General features: G+C 37.1%; 1 protein-coding gene across 6 annotated transcripts; it reads right to left on the reverse strand.

Annotated features, from left to right (window-relative positions):
* Window positions 1-7778: 7778 nt before the first annotated feature.
* Window positions 7779-23798, reverse strand: LOC121983969 (transcription elongation factor SPT6 homolog). Of its 6 annotated transcripts, XM_042536686.1 has the most exons (18): window positions 23680-23798; window positions 23413-23555; window positions 23264-23320; window positions 23037-23163; window positions 22877-22964; window positions 22652-22787; window positions 22434-22548; window positions 22139-22337; window positions 21841-22029; window positions 21651-21758; window positions 21164-21547; window positions 20827-20937; window positions 19936-20715; window positions 16364-16493; window positions 15128-16293; window positions 14819-15028; window positions 13579-13987; window positions 7779-10221 (listed from the first exon to the last, which is right to left on the reverse strand). In XM_042536686.1, the coding sequence occupies exons 2-18, from the start codon at window positions 23444-23446 to the stop codon at window positions 8099-8101; spliced, it is 6366 nt and encodes a 2121-aa protein (XP_042392620.1). In that variant the 5' UTR covers window positions 23447-23555; window positions 23680-23798; the 3' UTR covers window positions 7779-8098. The 6 variants fall into 6 exon arrangements, with proteins under 6 accessions (XP_042392620.1, XP_042392619.1, XP_042392624.1 ...); XM_042536685.1 differs by having other exon boundaries at window positions 23413-23784; XM_042536690.1 differs by having other exon boundaries at window positions 23037-23154; window positions 23413-23780.
* Window positions 23799-24033: the final 235 nt, after the last annotated feature.

Genomic DNA, 24033 nt, shown 5'->3' on the forward strand with positions numbered 1-24033 from the left:
TCCTGGTGAAGATGTTTGAAAGAAGCAAAATGGTGACAATAGCTACTGGGATGGATTTTCTATTGATACGGCGATAAGTTGGGGGCCCCGAAGTTGGGGACGAAGTTAAGAAGGCTAGCTGATCTGGTGGTCAAAATCAAAGAGGGTTCAACAATCAAGGCTAGCACGGTCGCCGAGCTCGATCGAGCAATTCAGTCGATCGGACCTTTTGTCCGACCAGCTCCGTGTCCTCCTGGCTCGATTGGAACCTGAGTCCTCTTGGTCCGATTGGATCTTCTAGACATACTACTCGACCGGACTCTTTGTCCGACCCGATGCCGAGCCCTCAAGGTACCTAACCTTCGGTAGTCGATCGGGCTCGCTCAAGAGCGATGTCCGATCGAACAACAGATAGGACTCGTCCGACTCACCTTTGAAGTGTTGCAATTAATAGCCCCTTAACCCAACGACCCAATATTCGTTTTTAGAATTTTGTGTAAACGCTATCAGAGAATCAAAGAAATATTACCTGTGTTGTCCGCACGGTGGAAGTTTCCACTCTATAAACTCAGAGATGGTGGGTTCAATTTAGAAAAGACTGTAGATTGGCAGAATGGTTGATCCTATTTTAGTAAGTTATTGATATTCATACAGAGATGAAAAACGGGATTATATAAGGGGTCTTCTCTTCAAGGCGCAAGTAGGCTTCGCTCTAAAATTTACTGTTTATCGTCACTGTCCTTCACTCATTTCTTTAGCTCATTCTCTAACTTGAGCGTTAGAGTGCTTGCACCGAAGAGCCTTCCCTGGCCAGTCACTGACGTCTCTTCCTTCTTTGTTCTTCTTTGACACACAAGTTCGCTCGTAGCACCAACTTCCTCTTGAGGGGATGTACCCGATCGGGATCCTCATAAGGGAAAGATTTTCGTTGCCAGTAACTCTCTCGAGCGGTAAGTGTGTTGTTCTGACTGGAAATCTTAGATGACAAATTACCGAGCCTTTTTCAACCCTTGGCGATTGGAGAATATGGAGGGCGATTGACCCGGATGACAACCTACTCAAGTTTGAAAATGCAGTCATCCTCCATCAATACATGGATAGTGTCAAGTGTCGAGTGTTCTTAACTACCCTCTCTGGCTCCGCACAGAGATGGTTCAACCGACTCCCGGTGGACTCCATCTACAACTTCAGGGATTTTCAAAATTATTGTCTGCACCACTTCGCTAGTAGTCACTGATATGACAAAACCACATTAAGTTTATTCTCCCTCAAGCAATGGGGCCCCAAGGAGGCGTTGAAGGCATACATCAAATGATTCAATCAAGTGGCCATGGGCGTCCCTTCAGCTACTCCGGAGATTTTAGTGAGTGCTTTCTCCCTATGACTCACAGTTGAGGTCTTCTTCTGATCCCTGATCAAGAAGGCCCTAGGGATTTTGATCATATACTAGGAAGGGCAACAAAGTATATCAACATGGAGTATGCACAATCCGCTCGATAGAAAGAGGTGGCCACCCCTGCTACTGTCTCTACCTCAGAGCGCTGAGCCCGTCTCCCTACTCCTGCACACAAAGGAACCAGTTCGGGCCCCAGTCGCATCTCTCGAGTAGAGGCCAGACATGTTTGAGCTTATGAGGGTCCGTTCGTCTAGCCCCACCAATGGGTCCAACCTTCCTGCACTTACTACTGGTCGGGAACACTTATGAGTGTTATAAGTACAATCAAGGTATGCGCCGTATGGCTAACCAAGAGTTCTGGCAGCGATTGTTGTTTCCAAACAATCGGCGTAATCAACAATCGAACGAACTACCTAGAAGAGGCCCTCGAGACGCTGACCGGCCTTGGCCATTGCTCCAATAGCAAGAAAACAAGGCACCAGCTCTCGTCCAAGTCCAACCTGAGCGTTCCCTGACTCGGTAAAAAGAAAGCCTCGCCAATGTTGCCCGGGGAGGCACAGTCATGATAGGCTGTAGCCCAATCGATGAAGATTCCAACTGGGCTAGAAAGTTACACGCATGCCGACTAGAGATTCACATAATCAGCTGCAACCAAGAGCAAGCACAAGGACCGAAAATTAGTTTCGTCCCAAATGACTTGGATGGGGTGGAAGTATCCCATGACTACATCTTGATCATAGAGGTTGTTATATCCAATTATAAGATACATTGGATTTTTGTTGATATAGGAAGTTTCGTTAATATCATCTTTCTAGTGGAGGCCAAACATGTTTGAGCATATGGGGGTTCGTTCGTCTAGCCCTGCCAATGGGTCCAACCTTCCTGCACTTACTACCTGTCGGGAACACTTATGAGTGTTATAAGTACAATCAGGGGATGCGTCGTATGGCTAACCAAGAGTTCCGGCATCGATCATCGTTTCCAAACAATCGGCGTAATCAACAACCGAACAAACTACCTAGAAGAGGCCCTTGAGACGCTGACCAGCCTCGACCAGTGCTTCAATTTTATAAAAGTCAAAAGCATATTTAATATTATAATATTATTTCTTTCTTAAATTTTATTTTTCTTTCACTATTTTATTAGTAATTCACCGATATTTTCTAGCTAAATATTTTTGACTAAATAAATTTTATTAATAATTTATCAAAGTTAAAATTGATAAAAAAACAGTTTAGTTCACGAAACTCCCGTTAATACAGGATTCTGAGGAAAAGTTTATTCTACGTAGTGGCTATATCTTGTACACGAACCTATTTCCTTTAGTTCACACAATAATTTTACCGTTGTGTCGAGACTTTCATTCCTCGAAGTTAAAAATGATTGATAATTTTTTTAAAAAAAATGTAATTAAAATGTATATTAAAAGTATTACAATAATTTATTTCTTGATTCTAAATTAGTTAATATAAAACATTTTTTATTTTTAAAATTTTGCTAATAATAAAAAAAGTGAGGTTGACATAAGATAAAGTTACTGTTACGTGACTTAATTGGTCATTACTTCTAATTGTATAAATAATCATCGGCAATATATGAAACTGCCCTTTTAAATTTTACTAATAAAATTAATGTCGCCCCCGGGACATAGTTGAGTTGGCTAATACGGGATAGATATTGTTATAATAGGCATGGTTCCCAATCTCGGCAAAGCTAAGAAAAATGCTCTTCTCGCAGTGGCCAATTACAGCTTGGTCGTAGGGTCGATCGTGTTAGGCTACTAGGGTGGTAAATTCCACCTTTTACTATAAGTAACAAAATTAAATGTTTCTAATGATATTTATTTAAAAAATATTAAATTCTTTTTTCGCCTAGGACCTCAAGAATAGTTAAGACGGCCCTACAGGAGAGGCCAAAGTGGATGCAGATTAGCTCACTTGACGAGTTAACAACAAAGGTCGGGTATGTCATTGTCATGATTCTCCTGGTGAAGATGTTTGAAAGAAGCAAAATGGTGACAATAGATACTGGGATGGATCTTCTATGCTACTCGATATGTATATTCTTGTCATCAACATCATTGTACATTTTGCACAATCTTCACAAGTCCGATTGAAAATTTCCGAGTTCTCAGATGTGCTGTAAGGTAGATTATAACAAGCTCCCCTCTATGGGTATACTAAGCAGCAAGAATAGGATTATGATTTCATTTCATTGTGGTGCGTGCTACTAAGTAGCAAGAATAATATTGTCATTTCATTTCATTGTGCTTGTTGGTGCATACTAACACGATGAACAAGTAATGAAATGAGTTGTATTAACAAGTAATGAAATGAGTTGTATTAGTTGCTATGACCTATGTTTTCATATGATTTTTCTATCCTACTCTTTTCAAATTTTATTCTTAACCACCTGGCTGAACAGTCATTAATACGAATTTGAGGAGGTGAAACTAGTCACCTCGGTGTCCGCTCTAAGATGGCTCTTCACTATCTAGAAAAGAGATAAATAATGGAAAATTTTATACAGCAACAACAACGTATACAAGAAGGGGTTGAGACAATCAATGGGGCATTTCACACCCACTAAGAATTAGATTTGATCACGGTTCAAAACAGACAGTTCGAAATCGTCGGTTCGATTGTTCCTGTGGGATTAACCCTTAATCTTAATCATATAAGACGGTTATGATTCATGATTCGGAACTGCCGGTTCATGGTTCGTGCATGATTCACTACAGTTCAAGATTATTATATTATTTTTTGAAAATATATATAAATTTATAAAATTATTTGATATCATTAGAATAATTATATAATAAAAAATATTAATTAATTGTTAAATAATTAATTAATATATAATAAATGATTATAAATTACTTAATTAATAAATATATATATTTATTTTTTAAATTATTAAAAGAAAATATAACAAAGAAACCGGTTATTAAATAATTAATTAGCATGTTAAAACATTAGTAGTTGTTTAGGATGTTTATTTCTAATTTGGAAGACCTAATTCGAATCTCTTCACCAACCAATAAATTAATTTTTTTGAAATATATAGAAATTTAAAAAACACAAACACAAATTAAAAAAAAAAAAATCCATCCCGAACCGACAGGCCAATCGGGTCCAGTTTAGACCCAGCCCAGATCAGGTCTACTAAGAATGATCCTTAAGAGTAACACCCTTAAATGAATCGATCGCAATTGGTTTTCAGGATCCCTTCCGGAGTCAGAGCTTTTACTAGTTAGTCTTAGTAAAGTCCCTAGATGACGTATTTTTTTTAAACGAGATCCTCGGTAGCGAGACATAAAGACTCCCTTTTTTATTTTATTGAAATTTCATTGTTTAAAAATAACCAAAAAAAAGACGATGGATGAATTCGCCATAGTTCCAGCATTACGGCAAACCCGTGTCAAATACATAGCTGATTTGGGTGCTCTAGCCAAAACGAATCCAATTTCAGCTATGACCTTCTCCATTACATTGTTCTCATACACACAATGGCAGAGCCAAGTGAACAAGTACTCGGGCTGTAGCTCAAGGCCCAACGGCAATAAAAAATGAAAAAAGCTTGGTGTTTTACTATGGGGAAAAAAGTGAACAATAAGGGAAGGTAACCTGGGGTATACGTGTCAGCGTAGCTCACAACCCGGATAGATCATACGGGCTGGCTCCACTAATTCATACACAAGAATACCCCTGTTAGCCGGCTTTTATTGTAAATTCTGGAATTAGATTGGATAGGCTGATGGGAAATTCATTTAAGAGTTGTGAAAAAGATTGAAGAAACTTTATATCCAAACTCACAAGGGTCTTTGAATATCAAACATTCAATCAGGTTGGTCGGTCAATTCTTTTTTTTATAAAGTAAAAGTAAAAGTCTAAAAAAAAGGTAACAAACAATAGGTCTTAGAATTCTCACGTGTTTCATTTCATTAGGATAGAAGTATTCCTTTGCTATCTAATTTTTCGAAAAAAGGTATGTGTATTATATTTGTACTTAATACTTATACTTCAAAATTGTACCAAAAATCTTAGAATATTGTTACAAGTAGATTTAGAGCACAATTTTTAGAAATGATAGAGGCTACACTAGATAGCTTTTAACTCCCTCAAGTAGTCAAATGCAGTTTAGCAAACAATGCATATAAGGGTGTCAATGAATCAAGATGCTCATGAGTTATTCGAAACTCGATTCGATAAAAATTTGTTTAAGCTCATTTAATGAGATTTGTTAAAATAAACAAATCAAGTTCAAGCTTCACTATACTCGTCTCGTTAGCTCGTGAACATATTCGTTAGTAAGCTCATTAATCAACTTTTAAATGAAAAAATAATAATTTTGATATTGAATTTATAGATTTTACACTCTATTTAGGAAAAATATAAAAAAATATATTAAATTTATTTATTAGAATAAACTTTTAATAAGAATATTATAATTTTCTCTAAATTTAATTTTTAATGAATATTTAAATTTATAATTTATATTTATTAAGCTCATTTAAGTTCGATAAAAATTCGAATAAACTCGTGAGTCATGAATATATTCGTTAAATAAAGCTCGAGCTAAGTTCAATTATAAATAAACTAAATTCAAATATTCAAAAGTTCGACTCAATTTGATTCGACTTGATTACACCCCTACATGCATGCTTCTAAGCCTATACTTGGATATGTAATCTGGTTATTTCTCTGCAGTTGACCTCTGTTACACATGAGTAATTTGAGTCTGTGTCAGGGTTTATTAATCTGGATTGGGAACAATGCGATGTATCCAGCTCCTGGATTGGGAACACTGTTCTTCTCTCGGTTGAAGCTGAATCGACCAGATCCACTCTTTTTAGGCAATCAAAAGGCAACAAAATATCTATGCAATAAAATATCAACCACTTTTAATATAATTTAACAATATTCCTGATATTAAAATAAATATAAAAAAATAAATTTATTTCCAAACTAACTCACAATTTAATAATATTTTAGTAAAGATCCTTTTGATTTAAATATTTAACTTATATTTGACTCATGCAGTAGTGTAACATACAATAGTGTAAGTTACTATGGTGAATCCTCTCCCCATAAAAAATAATATCATAATGGACTATATATCCCCATACAAAATTAATTTAATATTATAATGGATCAATGTATTAGATATTAAATTAATAAAAATAAATACTATATTTAATTTTAATCACAACGCTGAGAAAGATATGAGTTGTCTATCTGCAACCTCCCTTTTTTTTTATAAATCCAAATCGCACCCAAACCATTTGATTCAAGGATGCGGAACTAAAGTTCCATGCTCTTCGCCCTCTTTAGTATAGTTTCATGTCATACTGTGTTTGCACAGAACAGGAGTTACTCGTGGTCATCCCTACCATCGATTGCCCACCTCCTCTCAACACTTAGCTCATCCCCTTCTCCGTTGAAATTCTCTATCAATTTGGCGGCTCAGTTTGCTTGGATCATACTCTCCGACTTCTACGGAGGTATCGATGATGTCACATGGAAGACTCTTGGTTGCCTCTGTTCGCTCCGGTCACTGGAAGAGCCCCTCTTCCTTAGGGATCCATGGGGACAAAGCAAGATATCAAATGTTTTTCAAAGAAGATAATTGTATCTTTTTTGTTTTTCTCTGTCTACACAATTATATATATATTGCATTCAGATGCAACAAACTCGGACACAGATAACATAAAGCTTGAAAGCTCGCAAGTATTTCACTGCTCATCGATATCAGCAAGTTAACAATCAAAGGAAATTTTACTCGAATTGGGAATGGCAGTAGGTACCGTGAATATTTTGGATGAATGGTAGCCTTGCATTCTAGCTATGGTAGTTATTTGACAACGGTAGGAAAACAATTCGAATATTCATATCGAGATCATCATCTTTACATTCCGAGTGCCTAAAATTTTAACGAATACTAATAAGTCCTGAAATTCTTTTCAGTATGAAAGAGAAAAAAAACATTAAGGTAGTAAGATGAAGGTTTTAATGCATTTGCTGAGTGTAGATTCTGCGCCTTAGATCTCTACCAGAACCAATACGTTGTTTACTAAATTAGATCATTAGCTATGGCACTGGTGAATATGGCGAGGCGACACTAAGCATCAAAATAAATTCATTTTAAATGTATACTTTAATAATGACCATACATTAACTGATTAACTTACCCTGTCCATTGCCCAGGCCTGTCCGTTTTCACAAGAATCATGTTATCATAACACAGTAGACGCAAAGAAACTCTTAAACCCGAACACTTGATCTAGCAATAATCGGGTGAAATCTAAAAGATTTTTCATCAAAAAAGTCAAATTCAAATTTGCATAATACCACTATCGAAGTTTTATTTTATAACTGTCGCCCTAAATAAAAATTCTCATATCTAATATAATAACCACATCTAATTTAATATGGAAACAAGGTTAGATACAAAATACCTTAGATACGCTGAGTAAAGGACAAACGAGAATATTACATCCAAGGTTTCTAAAGGGAAGTGGTTCAATGGAGGAGATTGGCATGTTCTTTGAAACTGCTCAAACTCAAAGCAAATTCACACCAGCAACATGCAACTTATTGAACCAGTTAGATCGACAAACAAAACAGTTGTTAGGCTGTGCTCCTAAGACTTTCATTTCAGATATCAGGTAGACTTGGACTATAGATATGGCATCTGATCTGAGTCACCTTGATTTACCCATCCTTAATTCCACCCACTACCAGCTCCACCATCAGAGTTACCACCCCAGCCACCTTTGCTACTGCCACCATTGTTGTTGCCACCCCACCCTCCGCCACTAGCACCAGCTGCATTATCATCGTTCCCATCAGCAAAACTACGTGTCTGATCATTTCCATCGCTGCTGTTCCCACCCTGACAACTTCCACCGCCCCAGCCACCTCCGTTACCAACACCACTGTTATTACCAACCCAGCCACAACTACTTCCCTCATGGCCACCAGCATTTGTATCACCCCAGCTAGGACGACCATCACTGCCTCTTCTTCCACCCCGACCACTGTTGCTTAGTGATATGTCATTAACGTCAGCAAAACCACTTCCCTTATCCCCACCACCATTACTACCCCACTTATCCTCCCCGCCCTGGCCGCCTCCAGTGTCCCAGCCATCTGTGCTACCTCTGTCACTGTTATCCCTGGCTCTGCCTCGGCCCCTGCGGCCACCATTGTTACCAACTCTCCAGCTACGACCACCACAGCTTCTTCCACTGCCAGCCCCAGTCCATTTGTCGCCGCTACCATCAGAACCACTTGCAAGATCTGCATCATTACTGCTTCTATGGTTGCTGCCCCTGCCTTGGTTGATTCCACAGCTCCATGAACCTGGGGCACCCATAGCATTGCCATTACCAGTAGATTCAGAATCAGTACTATCCTTCCCAGCATGTCCCCGCCCGCTGTTGTTCCAACCTCTGCCCCTCCCCCTGCCTCTGTCCCAGTGGCTACTAAAATTGCCTTCTGCTCCCCAGTTGCCAGTGCTACTGCCTCGTCCACTCTGGCCTCTGTGACTGTCAGCACCAGTCGCAGCAGAACCACTACTCCAATCCCCATCATGATCATTGCTGCCTTTACTGTTATTCCCATATCGGTTACTTCCTCTTCCCCAGCCACTTGTGGTGCCACCAGTATTGTTACTACCATCCAGGACAGGATCAGTAATATCATTTCCAATTTGTCCCCACCCACTGTTGCTACTACCTCTGCCCCCCTGGCTACTATCATTACCAACTGCTCCCCAATTACCAGTACTGCCAGTCCCATCTGAATAACCACCACCAGTAGCAGCAGGCGCACTACCCCAATTCCCACCAGCATCATCATTGCCTCTATTGTTGTCCTGATGTTGGTTACTTCCCCAGCCACTTGCGGCACCAGCAGCATTGCTATTACCAACTGAGCCAAGATCAGTAATATCATTTCCACCTTGTCCCCACCCACTGTTGTTCCTACCACTATTCCTTCCCCTGCCTCTGCCCCTGCTGTTATTGCTACTACCTTCTTCTCCCCAGTTACTAGTAGAACTGCCTCTTCCGCTCCAACCTCTGTAATTGCCAGCCACAACTGACTTGTCACCACCAGTTGCGGCACCACCACCACACCAATTCTCACCATGGCCATCCCCGCTATTGTTTCTAACTCCACCACCTGCTTCTTGATTGCCCCAGCCACTTGTGAAGCCATCGCTGCCTCTATTTCCAGCCCCGACAGCATCAGTACCACCCATTCCTACATCTCCTGAAGTTCCCCTTCCTCCTTGGCCACCAACATCATCCGTCGCACCCCAACTACCATCGCCACTGCCCCTGTGACTGCCAGTCCCAGAAGACTCATCACCACCAGTTCTCAGATTCCCCCAGCCACCAGTACTGCTGCCACCACCAGATCCCAGATTCCCCCAGCCACCAGCACTGTTGCCACCACTGCTATTCCCAGCCCAGACACCATCAGTACTATTGTTTCTATCTCCTGAGCTAACCCATCGCCCTTGGCCACTTACATTACCTTCCACACTTCCCCAACTCCCACCACCATCAGTACCTGAATTCGTGTTGCCACCCCAACCACTACCACCATCTCCGCCACCCCAGCCACCTTTGTTGGAGCCATCTATGTTACAACCACCCCAGCCAGAACCTGCAGTATCACCCTTCATTTCCTCATAACCACTGTTGTCGCTTCCATCAGTACCAAAATCACTTCCTCTTTCACGACCACGCCCACGCCCACGCCCACGTCCACGTCCACGACCACGACCTCGCCCTCGTTCATTTTGATTGCCAGTATTTCTAGAGTTAAATCTTCCATCTGCCAGGAAAAGCAACAAAGAGAATTATCCTAACCAGGCGATGGCAAAGCTTATAAATAATACAAGACAACATTAACTCAGAAATGTGTAGCCAATAAAGTTTGTCAAACAGTGACTTCCAAAAATAATACACAGAAGCACAAGTATCTTATTCTCTTTTCAGCTGGAAGGAAGTACAAAAGAAATCAGCAACTTTTGAGAGAAATAATAGAGAATGCATAAAACTTATCAACAACGTAAAGCCGGTTGATATACCCCTAAGAAGATCCAGCATAGAATTTCAGGAGCAGCATTCACCTATTGCCACTATTCTAATCCAGATAAGGATGGTGGTAAATGCCCTTAACCATGTATCTGATAAAGATTAGAAATGAAAGCTCTAGTGGTCAAACACTTCCCTTTCTCAAGCAATCCTATAGATGGGAAGCATCAGATTTCACATATTGACTAAAACATGTGATTCGACCAATAAAATCAAGGATAATCTATCTCAACGACACACACTTCAGGACTTCTCTTCTCATTTTATTTTCTTTATATATTGCATAACTATTCTTTTTGCAGCTCGACCTAACATTTCTGCCTACAAATTTTTATTGATAGTACAGTGCACTTCAACTTGCTTAACCACTATTGTCCCATAGATGATAGATGATATATTCATTGCCTAACCGTAATTAAACACCTTTAAATTGAGAACAAATATTCTTTAACAAGTTACATGCATGTGATACATACGTGCATGTGATACATCTTAAGTTACATTAAGTATTCAAATAATATTACAATATTCATCCTTCATAATCAAAACCTTTAATCCTTTAACAGAATATTTGACTTAAAATCAGTGTTTTCAGAAGCTGCACCATGCTGCTAGGAGCCACACTCCCAGGTACATTTAGTAGTTCAAGTGAGACAGCATAATATGCTCAAGACACAAGAAGATATGCCTAAATAATACACAATATCTTTTTTTATATTCCTATATTTTTTCTTAGACCTAAAAAAAGAGCGGAAAACCTAGAACATCTAACAACTCAATCTTTTGAATGTTGAAGGTCATGATTACATCCTCTGGAATATCTAAATTAGTTGTATGCTGTAACAGGTTTATGGTACTAGTGACATTGATGCTCTTGACTAATAGTGTCATGCAACACTATATGGGCTCAGTTATGACTTATAATACAAAAAACATGGAATATATGACTGTGATTCTTTAATGGGTTACATAAATATGAATTCCAAGTATTACATTTCTGTGACTGCGAATGAATTTCTTTTGAATTTAGGGAAAACTAATAAATGATGTAAGTGTTAAATGTACTTAAATATGCTGCAGATACTGATATAAAGCATATATTTGATATTTTGAAAGTTTGCCTTGCCTCTCCTAGGTACATATACATCATGCCTGGGATGTATGATGTATTAGTGCCTAATTAACCTAACAGGTCAAAAAATAACAGATCAAATGATTAGCTTGAATTGTCACTATTTTGCCACTGACAGTTTTTTTTTTACCACTTCACCAAGCTATGGCAAACTAGCTGAGCATGTAATAATCATGTCAAGAAGTAAGCTAACAAACCTCATGGAATTCGAATTGAACAATTCAACAACCAATAATAATTTGCAGAGTGGAAGCAATTCAATCATACTAAAATTTTGTTTCCAGAATTCACAGAAATGTGTTGAGAACTATCAAGAGTTGAAATATATAAACAGTTAAATGCTACTAATCACCTAATGCATTGTGTTTTAGATGTCTCTAATTAAAATGGCATACCCAGAATTATCCATTGCAGGAGAGGTTACAAATTTCCTTTTTCTTTTATTGAGAAGAGCAAATAGAGTTAGCAAACTCACCCCATAGAATGAAGTGTACTTCTAGTAGTTAATGTGAGGGTGGAAGAATGAACCTTTACCAGCTACCGCTGAACTTTTTCAACAGAAAGATAAAAAGGATGGACTGGATCTTGAAGAATGTGGATGATTTAAACAATAAAAATATTGCACATTGAACAAGAATCCAAAAGTGGATAGGAATCCACAATTTATACTTCTCAATTTGCTTAAGAACATATATATACACACACACACACACTAATTTCGGGGTTTGGAAAGAGATGGTCACAAAAGGAAGTTCATAAACCAAAAACAAAGAGATTTCAAAGAAAACCTTTCACTTTAAGAAAAATGTAGATCCATATAAGTTGCTTATGTTCTCTCTAGTAACCTACTTGCCCTTTTAATTAAAGGGCATTCACAATTATTGTATCAGACTAACCAAAGCAAGCCTAATGAATATGCCTGAGACATTTAGACCAGCTGCATTAAATTTACGTTAAATTGGCAGCCATATCAAACCATGAATCTAAGAATCAAACTGGCAAAAAGAACCTCCAATCAATGTAGATGAATCATTAATGATTTAAGTACAAAACAAGAATAAGATGAACGTTAATAATTGATAAATTAATCTGCAACTCTGCAGGGGCATGTACATCATCATCTATAGAGAGTTCAAATGATTTATCTTCTAGTTCAAAACAATCAGTCAAGGAAATAAAGCAAAACAATAAACAATATCAAGCTAATAAAACAATCCCAATTTCCCAAAAATGCAAGCCGGGAGTAACACAATAGAATATTCAAGTCAGTCATTTCAATTTCAAGGATCTAAATATTAGCTAAATTATGAAATCAATTTATATCAAAGTGCATGGCTACCACCAGCACATAACAGATAATGTGTATATTGGCAAATCACCACAATCAAACAATGCAAGCATGCTAGTCAATGATAGTAAATTTCATGTGTATCCACCCCCACATCCACCCCCACCCCCCAAAAAAACAATGAAAAGTAAAACTTACTAGAATTTTGTCCTAAACTCAGAATTCTGCATCCACCAATTAGTTACTTCTTTACTGGTAGAAATAATATTAATAAATGCAGTTGGTCCGACTGAATAGAAATCAAAATTTTATCGCAATTTGATAGTAAAGTTTCTAGAACACACTATGGCATCTATAGTACAAACTGGCTTGGTGCATGGATAAGAACTAGTTATTGTCAGGCCAAGAGAAGACAGCAGGGCACTATAGGTGTGTGTGTAGTATTTTATTTTGAAAAATGGTAGCACTTCTTGTTAAGAACGCAGGTAAAAAAAAACAAATATAGCTGAAGATTCTCCATGAATATCAAAATCCCAACAGAATTAATGAAGCTTAAATTTAAATAATTCATAAGGGAAGTATATCAATTTTCAAAAGCATGAAGTTGATCAGGCATGGCATTGGCTCAGTCAGACAACTTTCATTAAGTAACAAAATCAGCAAAGATGAACTACCTGTAGATTCCCGATCACCAGAGGATACCCATGTAGGATTTTCTGTTGATACCTCTGCACCAAGTGTACATACAGATGGGCCCTCACCAAGTAGTGGCTTGTCTATGTTCTTCTGAAAATATGCAACTAAGTGATGAATGCTATCAAAATCCTTTTTCCGAAACCTGAAACCTTTGGGATACACCCCAACATACTCATGATGTGGATTTGCACTTCTAATATAGGATAAAATAAAAGTCCCAGGATGCTCATGAGAAACTCCAAAACAGTACACTATCCGCATTGGGTTTGCTGCCTTCTCTGCCTTCAGTTGATCATCAACCTCTTTCTGATTCCCTTTTCTGAATTTGTGAAACCCAAGCATGCTTTTCAAGTGGGTTACCAGTGGATCAACATATCGGTGCATGACCTAAAAGACAAGAGACAGGATTCTATTAGAAAGTTAGCTCACAAAACTGGCCAACAGAATTTTAAAAAATAAATAAATAAAACATGCAAATAGTTTCACAGTACATCATTGTTAAACAACTAAGGTGTGTAAGAGACAACCACTGTCAAATAGGAAAACCAAAGATTAGATTCCTATATTGCAAATAAAGACATAAAAGTTTCAATTTTGCAGCAACAAATTTCATACAGCATCAGACGGAGGAATGCATAAAAAGGCATTTCAGCATATTAGAATGGGAAAGCATTTGGCAACCTGGAGTTCAGTCTAAAAAATTTTGGATAACAAAAAATAGGTGCATCAAGTTTTGATCTCAATAAGAAGCAAAATTAGTACATGTCCTCTCCATATTAGATTCTTTATGTTCCTCATTCTCAAAATATAAATGTTGTAACTGGCAAATATTGTCTAAGGATGCCTTTTCAGAAGATAAGATAACAAAACTAGACAAAGTTCAAGTATGCTATTTTTAGTTAAGACACGATATTATTTAGTCTTATGTCAATTAAATACTAGACATAAGAATTAATCTATCCTTTTTACTAGTGCAATGAAGAGTAGAAAATAGAAATCTGATTCTGAAGTTTATAATCTGAAATTTCATACATAATTGATCCAAAATTGAATATAATTATAATTATTCTGTCATGAAACATGTGATTGGAGACACTTTCAAGAGCTACAATAATTTGTTTTAGCTTCTTAACAATTGTCCTAAACTAAATGCTCCAAGAAGTGGTTGACATTGAGAAGTTGAAATTTGCAAAGAGGGAAATATTATAATGCAGCTACCTCATTGAGATCTTCAAAGGACTCTTTATCAATTGTTAGTATCTTCCCCAGCCGAAGTAAGCTTGTCATATCTTTGTGATCTTTTCCTTTCTCAGCTATTTCTTTGTGAGCAAATACTCCATCAAAAACTTTCAAAGTCAACGTCAAAAATAATGGCCCTTTGGAACTGGGACGCATAATACTCACACCAGGTTCTTTATGAGAAAGGAACTGTGCCATAGTAAGTTATAACACATATTTAATACATACAGCAGTGCTCAAGTAAACAAGAGGGTTAGTGAACTATTATATATAATTGATCATACACACCTCAATCGCCTCATCAGCTGTCAGATTCTGAAAACAGGGATGAACAATCATCCTTGATCTGAAAGGTTTATTTGCATATTCCTTGTTCTTCCGGACCTTCTCCATTTCACTGCCCATACTAATTTTATCTTCATGGTAATAAGGATCTCGCTTATCAATATAAGGGCCTTTTTGCAGGTCACTAGCTTTGGATGTCAAGTAAACCACATGCCTATTCTTATTCACATACTTAATCTTGCATGTAAGTATATCCCCTACATGCACCTTCTCATAATCAAATCCTTCATCTGAAAAGTCATCAGAGGACACCATCCCTTTTAAACCAGAATCAAATACACAAATGACTTGACTCTCCTGTACATGGCGAACTGTCACTTGAACAATTTTCCCTTCTGGAATGGTATCATCTGTTTCTCCAGAGAGCATAGCAAACTCCTCCTCACAACTTGGTTCTTTAAAAGGTGCCCGATAGTCCCGAAATCCTTGTAGAAGCTCCATCTTTATATCATAAAGTGTCTCCCTTTTGTTTTTTCCATACTGGTCAAATATATTGTTTGCATACTCATCAATATCAAACACTTCAAGCTTCTGTGGATTTTTTTTAACATGCTCAATCACCTTCTCCAGCATATCATCCATGTCATTTGCCTCCTTTAGAGCATCATCGCGATAGACATCCTTGGCCAAATTATTTGCCAGTTCATACGACTCTGGATGAATTCTAGTGTCATCCAAAAGGTCCATATTGAGGTTACTAAAAGAAGCCACCCCACTCTGTCTTACCCGTAAAAATCCAACAGCATTGACGAAAACCTTCATTTTAAGAATCTTTCCCATAGGAATCTCTTTGCGATTCGAAATAAATCCAGCCCTCAAAAATGCTTTTTCTAAGACAAATGCTTTTCGTGGACCAAGACCAGCAATAAATTGTAGAGGAGCAAAAAGCCATTCATGACTTGCTGCTAGGTTTATATCCACACCGACTTGGTTAGAAGCATCAACCATAATCTGCTCAACAACCTCATACTTCTCATCAGAAGTAAGGAAATGTTCCAGGGGATGAAATTTCCATGACAGTATTTCTTTTTCTTGTCCACAAAGAGTAGCCACCATAGCCAAAGGGTTTTGCAGATAGCGTCCAAGTGCCACAGCACGTTTCACAATGCCTTTAGAAAAACCACATCAAATAAGGTCAATTTTGAAGCTAGTGAAATCTCTAAAGAAAATAATCCTTACCTGGTTGACCAGGTAGTTGTTCTGAAGCAAGCTTTGAATTCTCATAAAGACAAGGCAAAGTTTCATCGCAAAAGATAACAGAAATATTTTCCAATTCTTGACCAAGTTCTTTTGGATGATCCTCAATTATCTTGAACATAACCCACAAGACAATAAAACAAAAATGTAAGGTATTAACATTATTGTAAAAGGAGACCCCACAGGGCCCCATCACCAGCATGCAATCCAGTGGTTCATCAAATTCCATATGCTATATCCACTATCAATATGCAAATTCATAATGCAATGGACAAAACATGAACACATTTGAGAAATTGTAATGATTACTTAAACCTCGACCAAGTCAATTCAATTTACTAAGTTTTAACCAATTAACCTTTTGAACACAACTAAAAGCTAAAACCCAAGTCTTTGAGGCTATAGCAATCAACAAAAGAAATAGCAGCATGACCAAACTCCTAGAATTTCCTATTTTCCTGCTTCATACAAACTATACGACAGAACTTGAGAAAGACACAATTCTCTTCCTGAAAGGATTAATAAAACTTTTACAACATTTCGGTAGGTAACATGTATCCTATTAAATAGTAAGCCTAAAATATTATATCTTATTTGCATTTCTTTTATATTACAAGGTAGATGTAAAGTATTTTTCATGAACTCTTTATGCTGATTTAAACTGTTAACTTATATTGTTATATTAAACTTGAACATTTCTTGATAAGTACTACATGAATACTTCAATATTTTTGGTGTCCAATAGGTTCAAACTGAACTGAACCAAAGTAATAACTAATATCAACCAAATTGAAAGCAAACAAGAATTATCAATTTGGCTCACTTTTATCTGGATTGAGTCAAATTGGCAAAGATCCATCAACGCCTCTAATTTTAACATTGTCATAAATGTTTTTACTTGTATGTAGTATGAAAAAGTTAGAAAAACTTGAAAGCCACTTGGCATGCACGTGTTGAATCATAGAATATAATCTTTACCATTTATTTCAAGAACATGTAATAATTTATCAAACTCCATCATGGGTAACACACTAATTAAAGGAATTCAAAGCATTTATAATGAGTCATCTTCTAAACAACCACACTGCAGCAACCTTTTTAAAAGAATTAAATTGACAATTTTCTTAGGTCACTGGATAGCATTTGAAAGTTCAAAAAATCAGAAGCCATAACAAATAAAAGTAACAGTACAATGAAACTGAAGTTACTAGAACATATGGGTCAGGACTCAGGAGTCTACATTGTATTTAGCAAATATCCTATCAGCATGTAATATTATAAACTAAATTTGTTGCAGAAAAGAGAGGCAACCTCAAATCTGATTAATATCAACAATCTCATAATCAGAAGAAAAAATAATAGAGGCAACGCAAAACAGATTATAGAAGTAAAAAGTTTGAGCGAGATGGTGGATAAAGTAGGAGAATGGAGCAAATGACACGTGGTTTATTCTAGTTTGCTAGAATCCATCCATCCCTTCAAAGCCCGCCAGTTTGCCATTTAAGATAACTTAGGTCCTGTTAGAGTATCCACACTAGTTTCTCTATAATATCTGTAAAATTTGGGGTAAGCCACTCACTTTATTAAATCTAGACAATCAATTTTCAATACACTGAATCAATTACCCTAAAATTTCCATTATCTTCATGTTTTTATTATTTTCTTCTCTCTTTTTAATTATTATTTTTGTAATAGTAGAGAGTTTAATTGGAGAGTGATTGAAAAGAAATATTATTTTATTTTTAGAATAGAGAGTTTCATTCTCTATAATTGGAGAAGCACTGTAGCATAAATCTAAATTTAGATAATTGAAAGGGATTCTGATATAAGTGGTTTTTTTTGACAAAAAAATGTAAAATTTAGGGTAGTAACTGATTTTACATAAGCGGGTGTGGATGCTCTAATGATCAAGAATCACAAGAATAGAAAGAAAAGAAGGAATTGAAAACAAAATGGAATAACAATAGGTCATTTAAGGTGGTTCTTTCCATCTAACAAACACTCATTTGAAATTTAAGTGCTGCATTTAATTGCCATAAAACTAAAATTCATATATTGAAATAATTTTTCAATATAAATGTGGTTACATACTTCCACATTACAAAATTTTACACCAAACCTCACCCATGGGAATGAAAATTGCATACAAATGCATTCCTATACCCATCAATTCAAGTTGAATAACTCAGGGAATGTCGCTTCATTATTTTTCCTGAATAGTTATTAAAAATAACCAGACAAAGCATTATTGTATGCATGATATATCACAAAATTGAAACCTGAATTGACATCAGGCAAAACAAAAACAAATAAATAAATAAATAACTCAATATCACTCAAATGACACATCAGACCAGAGAATTCTAAATTGCAAAAATAAAAAAATTTTAAAATAGAAAATTAAAGGAAAGAGGAAACACTTGTTAGCATGAGGAAAAATCAGAAATGTAGAAAGGCAATTAATAGATTCTACAAGACAAGTCAAGTGAATTGATGTTGAAGGTGTTGAAGGTGCAAGTATAGAAGGAGACCAAAGAAACCTAACGTTGAAGGCATAAAAGATAGAGGCAGATGCACAGAAATCTTTAGTTGAAGTATTCAGTAATAGACAAATTCGAACCAATTAGTGTTGAAGATGTAAGGAATAGGTGGAGACCAAAAATCACTTCAGTTGAAGCATTCACTAATAAAAGATTATAACTGCAATGTAGTTGTGCATAAATTCTAATGTACCCCCAGCCTCAAATAACTTGGAATAACACAGCTAGATCATGATGATGAAGTACAACTCAAAAATAATCATGTGAAAACTATACATACACCAATAAATAAATATCTTCTTGTTGTGCATATCCCATCATCATCTTTCACTAGTTTGATAATTTACTAGTGATGTGGCAATTCACAGATATTAATGGAAAGACAAATTAGGAATGTGTGCAGGGTAGGTCCATGTCAAATTTTGCTCTCCTTAACAAGGCAATGCAAGGCCGCAATTTAATTAATTTATAATGTTTAAGTACACAATTAATGCATAATGAAAGAGTGGTCATATTTAAATACAATACCTATAAGGCTATATTCAGATAGTAACCATTTAAGCTTTATTCAATTTTTTAGATTTTTTGTTTGCAAATAATATATAATTAAATTTAGATTGATTATTTAACATATTTATATTTGATTGATTTGTTTTAATATTTTTTACTAATATAATTTCTTTCATTCGCTCTTTTACTTTTTAGAATGAATACCGAAGAACAATTTCAATCAGTTTGCAGCCAAAAATACAAATTTTTAGTAAATATCAAGTGCTCTCCAACTTTTCTGCCCAATCAGACCCATTTTTACATCCCGCTCCTATTCGTGACTAATTTGACTTTATATTCCACTAACTTTAGTCAATTCTAGATGAACTCAACCAATTCAGATTGGCATCAGCTAGTTTTCAACCAATAGACATACAATCATAAAATAGAACACATGGTCACAACAAAGAACTCCAAAATAGTTACTGAAACTAAAAAGATCAAAATGAAAAACTTTGTGCATACTTCATTAATGTCATCCCTTAGCTGTGTGCAAGCCATGTTTGTTGCTCCTATGCAGATAACATGCGGTTGGTGATTGACCATGAACTTCAGGAGTCGTTGGCAGTCATTCCTCTTTCTCTGTTGATCAGTAACAGCCTGGGATCGAACACTAATTGAACCAGCATATAGCACATCCACCAGTTCTCCTGCTGAATCTAACATGACAAAAGTAGTTGCTGGCTTTCCAGGTCCCCAACAACAGGCCAGAACTCTTACCTCAGATTCATTCTCCAAATCACTATCAGTGTGCTTCCTCTTGAAAGGACCAACCAAGACCTTATTCCACAATTGCTTTCCATATTCCACACAAAGCCAATTCTTCGCCTTAGCTGTCAACAATGAGCGAGCTTCCTTTTCTATTGATGGCAAAATATGAGTGAGAAATGAATCTTTCAATATCATCCTCCGCTGCTCATTCCATAACTGAGCAGATTTACTGACACCTTTGCTCAGATAACAATTTGAAGCATCACTTAATAATTTCATTTGGACATCTTCAGGTAGTTTAATGCTGACATGAAGCAGTTTATCTTCTTCACCCTTTTGGACAAGCAACCATTGAGCATCCACAAACTCCATTAAAGGCTTATTGCGCAGCCATTTCACACCCCCAAGTTGATGATAGGCATCAATCACAAGATTTCCTTCAGGAGTAGGACTTGTTGACACAACAGCCTTCTCCATGAAAATATTGCGCACATGTTTTTTAACATTAGGCTCACATGAAATCTCCACAGCCGCCTGCCAAAGAACAAAACCCAACATATAAAAGGGCCCAAAAGGCTTTAAGAATAATATTATAGGTATGCAGCATCTTTATATTAGAAAAAAAAAGGAAGTGAAATATCAAACCATATGTCTGGCTCCATTAAGCACATCTTTTGGAGTTTCAAACGTAGAACATGTAAACTTTGCAGCAACTTCTTCAGGAGATTCTATGTTATCTTCAACTTCATCAGATATCTGAAAGGGGAAAAGGTATTTTGATAGTTGAAGAACAAAACTTACTACCCCTAACATCTCAAAAAATTAGATAAAATTATTAGATAAATACGGCCTTACTGAAACTATAGGGAGGGTGGTAACAAAAGCCAGAACAAGCATAAAAGATGGCTATTCCAATAGAAAAAAAGATGATGCCATAGTTTTCTTTTATTAAACTATAGGAATATCTGTTAACATATGCCACCTTTTCTAATGAAAGCAGAGACCCAAATGTTTCAGAACTAGCACCAAACTTGTTAGTAATCTGCCACAGCCTAGCATTATAGGAAACAGCGTGCAATGACTTTCGTTTAGGCCTCTTAAATTGTCCATCATATGTATCGTCTTCACAAGGAGGAAAACACAGATTGAACTTCACATCAATGTCATCAACCTCTCTTTCAGATTTTGCATCATTCAGTGCCAAAACGACTGAATCAAAAACTCTGTTATTTAAATTGAGTTTAGTTTCTTCATCAACTCTTTGACTTTCCTCTTCAAAATGCTTTGTATAATAGGAACAAAGAGCACTCTTCCTCTTCTGAAGCAACAACCACTTTCTGTCCAAAGACTGAACTGTCCATAGTATCTGAAAAACAAATGATATTCACCTTCAGCACATCCTTTATCATCCCACAAAAGATGATTGTACAATTGTTTCACAAAAAACTAGAATGGTGTTTCCTTAGTACCTTATGCCACTTCATACTTTTCATTTCGTCGCCATCCTGCATGCCATCATCAAGATCCTTCAACAGGCTATCACATAATTCCTTGCGATACATGCTAATGAAAGGAATCTACGGGTGAAAATACAGGAATTAGTTATCCACATTCTCGTGAATCTTAGATATCAGAAACTTATAGAAGTAAAGTCCCTACATCAAGTTTTTGCACATGCATCATTTTTAAGACATTATCAATATTGTCTTTATTTATATCTTTGAGTACTTGATCATAGCCAACTAAAGGAGAGAATCTGCCATCAGTAAGCTGATCATAAATCCAGTTTCTCTCCTCTTCTACATTCTGATCATCTATAGGTGGTGGCCCAGTAGTATCCTCAGACAACTACAAATAAAGAAATATCAGACGAATAAGAAAATGTTGGTCAATCTGTAAGCAGCTGCACTTCCCAACAGTATTCCACATTTCAATGACAAACAAATTGCTTTGTTACCTGAATTCTCTCTGGAATATCTCTCTCTCGTATAATGTCATCCTTCTGTGTCATACAATTCTCTGAAAGAACAAAAGGTTCAAACTCATCGTTCAATCTTTTTTTCACAGATGTGTCAAGATCACCAAATATCTCAAGCGCTTGTGAAGTAGATGATGCAATGCAAAGCACTTGGTGTGATTTCTCTTTTGTCAACTTTCTATACAAATTAAATTTACGATCATGATAAATTATGAAAATCAGAAAAGAGACAATGTATTCTTAAAGGCTAAAGTTCAAGAGGAACATATCAGACCTCACAAGGGCACCAGCGTTATCCACATCCTCATCCACAATAAAATGAGCCATTTCATCTTCATCACCAATAACATTCCTATCTTCTAATTGACCGGCTTCATCAGCAAAATCATCTAGGGCCACCAGTGTGTAGTGAAAAAATATGACTAATCCCTTCCAACAAATAACAGTCCAGCAAAACATAGATTGCTAGCACAAAATACTTAAAATATTTACCATCATCACCGAACAAGCTAATCTTAAGTTTTTCTTCAGCTGAACGGCCACCTTGACTATGCCAACCAATTGCTTTCTGTTGATCCTCCAATTCATTGTCCCTTCCAATCTTTAGACGCTTGAATTTACCATTCCCCTGCAAAGAAACAATATCATTAACAACTCAAACAAGACATAGGACTCAAGGGGTGAAATCAAACTAGGCAGCAAGAGCAGCAAACATACTGGTTTGGGCGGACAGAAACCACTCATCTTGTTTTCCTCGAGCAACTCATAATCATCCTCATCAAGAACAAAGTTCTTCCCCAAAAGCCTTAAGTGCGAAACACGCAGAAGATATATTTAGCTACTAGTAGGTCACCATAGAAAACTCAAGTTACGTTACCTTTTCTTCTTATTCTTCTTCCTTTTTATACTACGCATCTCTTCATCACTCTCCTGAGCTTCTTCCTCTTTTATGTCATCCGCCATAAATCCACCTCGCTCATACTCATCCTGTCCTTCTACTTCTTCTCACAAAAAGGGAAGAAATGATTTCATTAAGCATATAGCTCATATACCAAATCCAATATCTTGTCATCCCAAGTTCTGAACAACAATAATCAATGCTACCTTCCTCTTCGCCATCATCCGCATCAACCACCACGGCTCGTTTCCCTTTGAACTTATCTGCAAATATGAACAGAAATCGAAACAGGGAGCAAGCGCTCTAACGCAGACAACGCAGAATGACATCTAAGAAGGAGCAAAACTAGAAGTACCTCTCTTTCCAGAGTTCACCGCCTTGCCTTTCATCTAGGTGGACTCAAATGCGCAGACCTAGTTTTTTGTAGCGTGGAAAAGAGCCACTGAGCCAGTAACTCCTAACGCTGGGGAATGCGGTAAAGGGCTTCCCGATTCCAGGCTGAAAAATGGGGAGTCACGGAAGCGGCCAAAGGAAGAGAACAACCATAGGCTACCACGGATCGAGAGAGGCAGATTCCCTAGGTTTAGGAGAAAATATGGAAATGCAAAGGAGAAACCCTAACCACTATCTCTCCGGCACGTCAACTGATCGGGAAGTGCGTGCGTGCAATGATCGAGAGAATGCGAGCCGGTGCGGAAGCAAGAGATGCAGACAGCAGCGGCATTGAAGGTGTGGGAAGAGAATATGCGTAAGCCATGGATATCGAGTGGAGCTGTCAGACGGACCGAACGGGCCGGCCCAGCGGGTCGGCCATTTGGTAAGCGGGACGGAGAGAATGGATCAGCCGATTGATAGATTTAGGACGGATTGCGAATTAGACATGAATCCTAAAAAAAATAATAAGAAATAGATTAAAAAAAATAAAAAACCAAAAATCAAAATAATAAGAAATAGATTATTGGAATATCGTGCAGTT

This window comes from Zingiber officinale, chromosome 5B (genome assembly GCF_018446385.1).
Source record: "Zingiber officinale cultivar Zhangliang chromosome 5B, Zo_v1.1, whole genome shotgun sequence".
Taxonomy (NCBI): Eukaryota; Viridiplantae; Streptophyta; class Magnoliopsida; order Zingiberales; family Zingiberaceae; genus Zingiber; species Zingiber officinale.